Source organism: Pinus tabuliformis, chromosome 8 (assembly GCF_031772625.1).
Source record: "Pinus tabuliformis cultivar Carrire ecotype Pingquan chromosome 8, CPIR1, whole genome shotgun sequence".
In the NCBI taxonomy this organism is placed as follows: Eukaryota; Viridiplantae; Streptophyta; class Pinopsida; order Pinales; family Pinaceae; genus Pinus; species Pinus tabuliformis.
The window spans coordinates 835612785-835624534 of NC_142294.1; the positions used below are offsets into that span (position 1 = coordinate 835612785).

General features: G+C 32.4%; 1 protein-coding gene across 2 annotated transcripts in view; it reads left to right on the forward strand.

Annotated features, from left to right (window-relative positions):
* LOC149238178 (putative lysine-specific demethylase JMJ16) overlaps nt 1–1606 on the forward strand; it is a 69334-nt gene extending 67728 nt beyond the window's left edge. For both annotated transcript variants that reach the window (XM_089372931.1, XM_089372930.1), the window contains 2 exons: nt 563–760; nt 932–1606. In XM_089372931.1, coding sequence (XP_089229057.1) covers nt 563–760; nt 932–1336 — 603 coding nt within the window. In that variant the 3' untranslated portion in view covers nt 1337–1606. The remainder of the gene's footprint in view (nt 1–562; nt 761–931) is intronic.
* The last annotated feature ends 10144 nt before the right edge of the window (nt 1607–11750 follow it).

Here is an 11750-nt window from a genome sequence, read left to right on the forward strand (position 1 = left end):
AAATTTGTTATGGATCACTAAATTTTTTAAAGAAATATCTGCAAATTCTTTTTCTTACCTCTGTAACTTATATTAATGTAATTTTAGTAAAGGTTCACCCTATTGGTAAATATTATATCTTTTTGGTAAAATAGGAGACATATGTCAACACTTATTTTTGGTAACATATGTCAACATATATATCTTTTTGCTATGGCAGCGGTCTTTTTGATTATATATATTATTTTTTTATTATATAATATTGCCGCTCCCAATTAGCCGTTTCCTGGGAAATTTGGGGAAACCTCTAGCCATTCCAGACACCCGTACCCAAGTTCCCAACGTTCCCAAGTTCCAGAAACTCGTGCAACATAGCATTATCTGGGTTTTATTATTCCTCATTTATGCTACAGAATTGCTCAAACATTCGAAACCACTCTGGTTTTATGGTGTTAAAGAAATTGCTATTCTTTTTCTTCAAAAGTTGAACGCATTGAAGATTTTGGAACTTAATGTTACGGTTTCTCATTTCTGATGCCATGAGCTTCTAGTAGATGACTGTGATGTTCGTTTTATTGCCCAGGTTATAATGGAGGGATGCTCGACAGAAGTTTTTATACAAGATTCAGTTTACAAGTGCTGGGAACTTGTGCAAGAGAGGTTGAATCAAGAAATTATGAGACAGCGCAGCCTTGGCAAACAAAATCTTCCTGCTTTGCAGCCTCCAGGGAGCCTAAATGGTCTTGATATGTTTGGGTTTACCTCACCTTTGGTCATTAAGGTAGAACGTTGGGGTACTTTTGCATGTCACTTTTCATGTCAATTTTTGTCAAAATGAATAAGAATCATGAATTGGTCGACTGATTGGTTGGTGTGTGTACATTCACATTGCATATCTGTTCAATGTGCTCATTTATTCTCTCTGATATTTATGGCATCTTTCTTGTGACAGGCCATAGAGGAACTTGTTCGTGATCACAAATGTGAAGAATATTGGTGCAGAAGGCCAAGCAATGCAAGTAAGAGACAGTATCCTGAGACGAATGATATATATGAGAAACATTACAAAACTTCAAACTTTCAAAGCGGTGGTCAATCCAACCCTGCAGTGTTGAAGAATTTTCTGGAGGAGATTGATAACAGGGGCAAATCAAGCATAGTCAACCTGCAGCAAGCGGAATCAAACCCTCTAAATCTTACATCACCGGAAAAAATATATATGGTTCTTAAGGGTTTTTTCAGAAAAGCAAATCCCGATGAACTACGAACATTGCATAAAGTTTTGAGTGATGAATCGTGGAGCACAAATTGGAGGGCAGCACTTAGGGCTCTTGTAGAAGAGCTTCAAAATATGTGAATATAAAAAACCTAATTTTGGGCTTTTGGATTTTTCTTTACCAAGAGACCCCCACTCAAATGAGTCTTAAGTACTTTGTATATCTAACCATCCATCATTTAGCATTCTTTCATCAGCATGCAGCTGCTCCTTGTTAAGCAATTTTAACATTGGAATGTCATTGCTTTTCAAATAGGCTCTGGGTAGATCTTGCCCCTTCATTGTTTCTCCACATGGAGATATGACAAATCCGAGGATAAATCATAATATCTTGAGAGGAGTTGAAATCAATTTCAAAAGATCTTTACATGTATTATATTATTTTGTAAAATAGTCACGGAGTGCTCATGATGAGCACTTTAGTCTAGAGGTTTTTTTACTATTGATTGTAAATATACGTTTTTTTTATAGGACATGTTTGTCCTTTGTGTCATGTTTCACAACGTTTTTGTTCAATTATGTTGGTGATTTCCATTTGAGAATTTAATCTTTCAAATAATGGCACGGGAATGACATGAATGAGATCGTTTCTTTCCTCTTTAAATCGAGGAGGCATCAGATCGTTTCTTTCACAAATGCAGGCGCAAATCGATCAAATGGGTATTTGATATGGTTTTGAATGCAATAAAATAATTAATATTTTTATTTTGAGGAAATTCAAGGGATGCATTCTTGTAAAGCCTGTGTGATGTGAACTTGTGCATTTAAACTGAGATTTCACATTGACCGTGTTTGAAATTAACAAACTGTCCAAAACCTTTAGACCTAATTCATTGGTAGGGAAAATTTTAGGAGCTAATATTTGCAGATGGGTTAATTTTCCATGTTTTTTTTCGAAAGTTATTGTTATTAACCAATTTTAGGGACACGGCAAGCCAAACACCAAATTGGTATATGAAACTCCCTTGTTTGTAGAAAAAGGGATCTACCTCCGCATTGACTGCCAAGTTTACGAAAGCATACATACACATGCTCTTAACCATTAAGCCCACTAGTTTCATTAGTTCCAACATTTTTTTAATTTAAAAAATGTGGTTTATGATTAATGAAAAAATTATTATTAATAACTGTCTGGAGTAATAAGGTAGTTTGCATAATTATATAAATAATTTTAAAAATCCAAATTTGCATTTTTTACAAAAAAATAAAATAAAATAATATTGTAATGATTAAATTATATTCACAATTTGAAATTTTACACTACTAAATAAAAAAATATTGTAATGATTAAATTATATTCACAATTTGAAATTTTACACTACTACAGTTTTTTTTTAAGATTTCTAGATCTGTAGAATAATAGTTTACGCATGCAAATTAAAACTATGCAGAAATTAAAGAACAACAAAATAAAAGCTCACAAACACATTTGACACAAGATATGCCATGGGAAACCCTTTCGGGAAAAAAACCCAACGTGAAGGTGAGGTTGTTTAGCTATCTTTCTCTATATAGAAAATGGTTGCAAGTACAAAGAAGTGTAGCATGTGACTTGTGGCTTGCTACAATGCACAAATTCTCTTTGTGCTCTATCTTCTATTCCTTTGGGCGAATTTTTGCTTACTAGTGATTAGGTTTGACTACTTCAATTTTTAATCAGATTTACAATATAGACTCTTCTAGAGTTTTTTTCATCACGTTGTTAGCCTATTTTTCATAAATAATGGTGGTTGACATGGCATCTTCTCGAATTATGGTCGTGAAAACTGTAAGGTCAACATTTGAGTGGCATAAATTTCATTGACATAGGTAAAAATAGGCATGAGCATTGATTCTCGAATTATGGTCGTGAAAACTGTAAGGTCAACATTTGAGTGGCATATATTTCATTGACATAGGTAGGTCAACATTTGAGTGGCATATATTTCATTGACATAGGTAAAAATAGGCATGATCATTGATTCTTCCCGATAATAAATTTGATGATATAATAGAATTTGATTTTAAATTAAAAGAAATAAATAAATAAAAAAATTTATAAAAAAAAAAAATATTATTATTAATTATCTTAATGAATGGGGTAATTTACATTAAATTATATGTGCAAATTGATTTAGAAAAATAATATTATGTTTTAAAAATAGTATGAATTTGAGAATGCTTTCTTCCCCATTGTTTTTTCTTTTCCTTCCAATTTTATTTATTTATATTGTAAATTTAGGAATCTTGTTACATTATAAGTATTGGTTTTCTAAAAATCTTCTACCAAATGTACTTATTTATTTATGTAGCGGTTTTGAAGGTTTGTTGACCTTTTTTAAGATCATCGAATGAAGTGTTATGTTGGTCATCTTTTGACCTCACAAGAATTGCTAGAGGGATCTCTTCATTTTTTCCATTCATGTTGCCAAAAATATCCCTTAGTGGTAGTGGGCATTAAAGATGAGAGGTCGGGAGGTAGAGGCACGGGAGTCATTCCATTCATGTTCAAGATAAGTGGAACCATAATTGCAAAGGTAACACTCCACAAAAGTTGCAACTTGAAAACATGACCAGAACAAAACAAACACACACATTCATCCTTAGGCACTATGGTTTCTATAGGTCGTCGACCAACTACTAGTGTAGTGAACACTATTAATTCATTATTCCTTCATTCTTCACTGTTTTGAAGTCTTCTATTAGTTGGATCCTCAAAACTCAAGATATCTTCTTCTATCTTCTTTTGCCACTACCATTCACTTCTAAGTGGCAAAGTATGGGTCTCACTAGTCTAGTGTCAACACCATTGTCCTCATTAAAAATGAAACGGCCAGCAAGCCTTAGCTCCACCTCCAAATTCCCTTACAACCATTTCGATAGATTCAATCTGGATCCTCCAATGAAATTAAGAACCTTCTTGTTTTTCATTGTTGGTTTGGAGCTTCGCACTGTGTTCCATGCTATCTACAAAATTTGTAAATCATTGTAGCTCTCCACACTTCTTTATTGGATCTAGGCATAAAGAGCACAATTCTTATTGTGTTTCTCATAACATGAAAAATATGGTCCATTTGTTACTCCTATTAATCAAAACTTTCTCGCTTTCACTGATAGACTGCAAGGTCTCTTGTTGATTCAAATTTTACCTATAAATTCAAAATTCCTCTTTTGTGGTGCATCTTCTCATGCCTCCCTTTGTACTTTGTAGGTTTAATATGGGAAAATCAAGTTAAAATTTTGAGAATTGTCATTTAATGAAAATTTAGAGATTTCACCCCAACATTGGGGTTCCTTGGATCTATTTCTTGTCAACTTTTGGCCTTAGGGCTAGCTATGAAATATAAATTACAATGGTATATATTTCATTGTTGTCCAACGAAAGTCACTAGGTAGCATAACAAATAAATACTAAACAATCATACTTCAAAGGAGCAATGCTTTTGGCCCTTAGGGGTACACTTCCCAAAATAAATCACAGTTGGAAATTAAGTTATTAAATGGATTCATAACATCCATAAATTTTCCCACTTAGCTTATATGTTTTTGTCAAATCATTTACAAAATATTCTCAATGTTATGTCAAATCAATGTGCATATCTAACACTAAAAACTGCTCAATCATCACAACACTGTAAGTTAAAAATTATATGCACAAGTATTTAATTAGGATAAGAATTCTTCATATATATACAAGATAGAAGTTACAAGTACATACCAAAAATGTAACTCCAACCAATACAAGTCATTTACTCCAATCCCTAGCTTGTGCATCCACGATAAATAGCAAACCCTAGCCAGCAACTCCTCACTAGCGATCCTCCAAAAATACTCAATTCAAGTGTCCTCAAGTTGAGCACTAGCCTCCATGTAAGCAACCATGTATCTCCATGCTACTAGGTTTCAACACCCTCAATGCCCAACACTCCTCCAAATGAGTTTCCCTCCAAAGCAAGCGACCAAGCCCTCCATGTGCACCTTGTGAATAATTTTTGTATGCTACATAGGTTTCCAACCTCCTAAAAAATTGTGCCACATAAGAATCTAGTCAAGGTTTAACAATATATGAGTAAGTTATCTCCAATGGGTATGTTTTTCATGGTACAACACCTCAAGCATGGTGTAAATACTTCCACATTAACCGCAAAGCTAATGGTACCTCTTTACAAGGAAAGTGTTTTCCCAAACACCAATATTTCCCCCTACATTTGAAAGAAATTTTCCATCTACAAATATGAATCGATTGTAGTCTTAGAATAACTATCGGCCCTTGGAAACAAATATCGCTTAAACATCACTCTCCTTCATCAAGGCATCACATCTCACCTCCTTAAAACAGATAGAAAGCTTAGAAATGGAAGAATCTAATGCAATATGGTTAACATATCTTTGATGAAGTATACTTTCCCTCAACAAAGATCTGGGTGCTCCTATATGCTCTTACGCGTCACGCAATGTTTGAGTAAGCCACTTTGGCTCCTTACAAGTTGGACTATAGGGTGAGGATGTATACTTACTTAGACTCTTTTTACCCACCCTTGGATCTAAATCTTCTCTTATTTTTTAATCTAATTTTAGAACCTCTGCCTCATTCCCTTTAATCACTAAAAGAGACATTTGTGATCTATAAGACCATACATCCTCATCAAACTTCACATCTCAACTCACCATAAAGTTTTTCCATGATGGAATGTGTTGATTTTTCCTTGGCACTTCAGAACCAATTCTATGTCTAAGAACACGATAATAAACACACTGAAATACCGCAACGCTAGTACTTTTCATAGCGGAAAACATACAACAATGAATCAATGTAGTACACAATAAATGTTTTCAACCAAAAATTTGTTATATTATGAAAACATAGGGCTCTTGTACCAAGGATCATGGCTCTTACAGTTAGCCCTGATACAAGAAAATACTAGGGCTTGAAGTCAACAACTTATGACTATCAATCCGCCCTTAAACAAAGTACACTTGACTTACTCACTGAAGGAGCTCTCGACTCAACCCTTTCGGTCCATATACCTGAACACTTGGTAGGTCCTTTGCCACCTCTTCTAGGAATTGGATAGGTTGATCCCAGATACGCTAGGAGGAAACAATCAGTTTAATAGCAGGAGCAAGAGCAGCAACAAACCAGAAGCACCTTCAAACGAATAACTAGATATTCCTTTGCGCCCCAATTATTTGAATGTATGAGTAAATTGAAACACTGGTATCTCTCATGGAATGGTCTGATTTAATTTTTAAAATTTAGGGCACACATTTTACATTTTGGTTAAATTATAAAATTTGGGTTCACATTTTTTCAACCTACATACCAACTCTTTCTTTCCCTTTACTACAAATCCTTCTAGTTGCTTCATGTAGATTTCTTCTTCCAAATCCTCATGTAACAATGTTGTCTATGTCCATCTATTTTACTTCAAAATCAAAGGTAACAATATATATATATATATATATATATATATATATATATATATATAATTGAAGTTAATTTGGACACGAGAAAAATATTACCAAAGTCAATTCCTTATACCTGAAAATAACCTTTTGCCATCAACCGAGCTTTGTATTTCTCCACTTTGTCTTCTGCATTCAACTTCTTCTTAGACGCCCATTTGCTACCAGTGGGTTTTCTTCCAACTGACAACTCCACTAAATCATAACCCTTATTCTTGTTCAAGGATGTCATTTCTTCAACCATGACATTTTTTCATAGTTTACTATCCTCTTAATCCATTATCTCCCTAACAATTTTTGTATTATCCTTCCTAGTAAGTAAAGCGAAATTAGAACAGAAATCAAGTGGAATATACATGTTTTGCTATCTTATTTCCTGAATCAATCTCCTCACTAATGGAGTACAAGGTTCTCTTCTTATTATTAATGCTCTTCTATAGAGTATGATTCATCATTCTTCAATTGAAACTCTATTTTTCTGTTTCTATCATCCTCTATAAGACTTCTTAACATGTTTGACTTCTCTAGACATCACATCTTGACTATATACAACCTTCTAAAGCTTATAACTTTTCATGCCATCTTTATATCCAATAAAAACATTTTTCAACTTTTGTATAGAGCTTACTCATATTCTCCTCTAAAATGTGTACAAGCATCACAACCAAATACCTCATGTGGAATATTTCCATCCAATGTTGATAAAGGTAATCAATTTACTAAGTAACATACAGTATCCACATTCTTTGCCCAGAATATATGTCCTAACCCAACACCACTAAGCATGCTACTTGCTCTTTCCATTAGCGTCATATTCGTTCTCTTTGTAACTCTATTTTGTTGAAGTGTATATGGAGTAGTATTTTACCTTGCTATATCACACTTTTCATGGAATTCCTTAAATTTATTCCCAAATAATTCCACACCATTGTTTGTCCTTAACACTTTGAATTTTTTCTCTATAGGGTTTTCCACAATATCCTTCATAAATTTCATATTCGCAAAACTACTCTCTTTGAGGAGTCATATGAAAAGATGCACCTTAATCAACTATTCATGCCTTATGATCTACATGTGTGCTTGAAAAAGCCAAGTACACATCCCCTCCTTCGTCGAAGGAGAATTTTGCTTCTATAAAAGGAGCATCATCATATCCCTTCTCTTTCTCAACACTTTTGGATATAAAGTGTTTCTTGTAATGCCCTTATTTTTCACATTTTCAAGATACATTTACAAATTTTCCTAAAGATTTAGATTTCCCATTTGAGGACTTGTTTTTATTTCTATCATGGGAGCACCTTCTTACAAATAAGGCATTTTTGTTGACTTTCCATCATCTTCTATCTCATTTGCTCTGATAGCAAGGGTGAAACTTTCATCTTGTAAAGAATAAAATTATTTGATACACTTATCTTCATTTGAAATCTTAATATGAGCAAATAATCACTCACTTACTATATTATTAAGGTGTTCAAAAAATGGCATTGAGTCTCCACCCTTCATCCAACTTCTTCACAGTGATTCATTGATCTTTGTCCACCAAAAGATCTTCCATTTTGAGATTCCGCAGTGGAAAACTCTACCCATTGGATTTCTCAATCTCTATCTTTAAATTGCTCACCATTTTCTTTCACCAGAAAAAATGACACCGCAAATCTCCAACTGTAACTAGATTTTCCACAAGCATGAGCCAACACCCTTAGCCAAAAAAGTGTCATCTTGAAGACAAATTGCTCTTATACCAAATGTTGGTTTTAACACTTTACAAATAATTGTTGTAAATGCATTGTTAATAAAAATATAAAAGATGCAATTGCAAATGCACACATTTAACATAGATATTTTGCATTGAAAACTCCAATCGAGAAAACCCAAAAAAATAATAATATATTATTTCTTAACAATACAATATAAATATCAATCCATTAACCCTAGATTAGAATATAGCCATACTTCCTTTACCCAAAATTACATTGCAATGGATCAAAATATCATGTGCCATGACGCTATGAAAAGGTGAAAACCATACCGACAAAAGCTACACAAGAAAAAATGCACTAATTATGCTCTACGGCCCCCTTAGGCCTTGCACAAGGCCCTTCATAGCCTCATACGAGGGCTATCACTCCCTAAAAGGGGGGATGGAGCCCCCTTGTATCCTTCACGATGCCCAATGCGACAAATGATGCATGGCGCTAATTGTGCATAAAATATAACACATACCCAACAAAAATATCAACTCACCCTTTCTTCTTATGCCCTTGTCCCTTTTTTAATGCTCAAGGTGTTTCAAGTTCCATGATTATCTGCTTATTTTTCTCAATCTATCACATTTCAAATCTCACAATGTGCTAAAATGTTAGAGATTAGATAATCATTTTGGAGAATTTGTTCATATACCTACCTCATATGTTGTGGCATTTGATGGGAAGACTCGTCAACAATGGCCTATGGTTAAGAACATGTGCTTTCTCGTAAGACGTCAAAAGTTCAAATCCAAACAGGAATAAAATATCTACACCTTCGTAGAGTTTAGCATTCAAATCATTGCACAGAGTCAAGTTTCTTGTCCCATAAACAAGAGTAGCTCATACACAAATTTGATGCTTGACTTAACCATGACTTAAACTAGTATATATATATAGATGTAGAAAACTTTTTTTTAGAGTTGACTTTCTTCTCTAATAAGGTATCTTCCGTTTTGGCACAAAGAAAAAGAATTGAAATATTTAAACTCAAAGATATAGAAAACATTTTAGCACAGAAGCAAAGTAAAACAAAAAACCAAAAAAAAAACTTTTTTTTTGCGTCTTCTTCCTTCTCTTACAATGTTTTTTTGAACCAGGATCTTTCATTATAGAAGTATCGAATATAGAGTTTTTACCTCGAAAAGTGAGCTTTCAATATTCCAGTAAGTGAGATTTCAATATTCAACGTGTAATTCTTTGATTATTAGACCTTGAGACTCAAGCCTTCCATGTAGCATTTTCCCACCATTATACTTATGTCTAGCACGAGTAAACAAAGTGAGTATAATGTCTAGCACGAGTATACAAAGCGTTGAATAGGGTAAATATAGAAGAGAACTTTTTTCCCACTATTATACTTATGTCTAGCACGAGTATACAAAGTGTTGAATAGAGTAGATATAGAACAGATTTTTACATTGAAGCACAAATATATCCTTCATTTTTTATCCCGGTGTTTGGACAACCATGCATATCCAGATGGTTATGGAGAAGTCAGAGCAACGCATGAGCCCACCATCGACTAAGTACTTGAAGCAATGTCAGATTTCAGTGAGAAGGTTTAGAAATTTCAATTATAACAAAATATTTACTAATTTCAATACATTACTTTCGATTCAAACTAAACCTTCGAGTACAATCATACCAACCACATACTAAACCTTCGAGTACAATCATACCAACCACATACTTGAATATTGATAACTTAAATAACAACTTAGCAGTATAATAAGCATTAATTCATTTCAAATCGTTAAAATTAAAATGTATATATAAGAATTATTTAGATTACAATTTTATTTAAAATAATAATTATTATTATTATTAAAAAAATTAAAAAAATATACATATATATAAACAACAATTTTAACCATAAAAATTTATCTCATTTTTATTATGGATATTTTTAATCGATAAATATAATATCATTTTTATTATGGATATTCTTAATCGATAAATAATCTTTGTTATAATATCATGGGCCAAGACAATAATTTATCAATATTACATACCCAAAAAACCACAACTCATTTTATATAACATTTATTCATATAATATATTTATAGTTAATTAATGTAGTTTTAAAAATTAATCTCAATTTTTTATTTATAGATAATACTGAAAATATTCTAAATTAAAACTCTACTATCCAACTAATAAAATAATAATTATTGATGATTAAGTTAAAATTCTAAAAATTTTATTCAGAATAAGCATACTTAACACTAATTATTAATTAAATTATATTTAAAACTAAATATATATTTTAAATATTTTAAATTTTGAATGCTTAACTTTCTTATTTAAAAGAAATAAATATCATTTTGAATACTAATTATTTCACATTATCCAAACTATTAAACATATTTTATATTTGGAATTAATTATTTCACATTATCAAAACTATTAAATATATTTTATATTTTGAATACTAATTATTTCACGTTAATGAAATATATTTAAAACTACTTGAATATATTTTATATTTTGAATACTTAATTTTTCTATTTAAAACTAAATAAATATATTTTGTATTTTGTATACTTTATTTTTCTGATGTCCAAAGGTCAAACAACCTTCGCTGTTTCTTTACCAGCGCTGAAATTTGCAACACTAATTTCATCTCACTTGAAGTAAGGATGTGAGGTGCGATATAATTGCTCTGGTTTCTATTACATACTGCTACCAGAACCAATCTCACCATATGCATATGCTGAATCTGGAACAAGATTTAAATCGGGCTTAATCCATTGTTACGGCCCGCGTGCACTACGATTAACACGGCTGCAGAATTATAGGGGCAGCTGGGAGAAATTGGTGTAATATTAATAGCCCAAGCTCAATTTAGCCAATAGTACTATAACCACCTTGACAAGCAATATTATTTGTTTTATAGAAACTACAGCAACCAGACCAAAGCATCTTCAGAAACACAAGTCACCATGGAAAGATCCTAAATTTACAAAACAAATAGCATGATCTAACTTTTTTTACTGTTCATGAAATTAAATTTTATCACTCATTGATATTTTGCAACCACTCTAAAAAATTGAAATATATAGATCTGGTACACCACAACCATATTCAGTATAGATTATTATGCTCCTGCTAATTTCAGGTCAGGCCTCAGAAAAAGACATTATCTAGTAGAAGTTTTGCCAAATTCCTTGCCAGATCAACTCTAACCGTATATACGATTACAGAAAATCACAAAATGGGCTTGTTCTAGTTGTATGAGAACATTTCCAACGATAGATGATAGTAGTTCTACCATCTTCAGTTGCATCACTTCTGCACTTTAT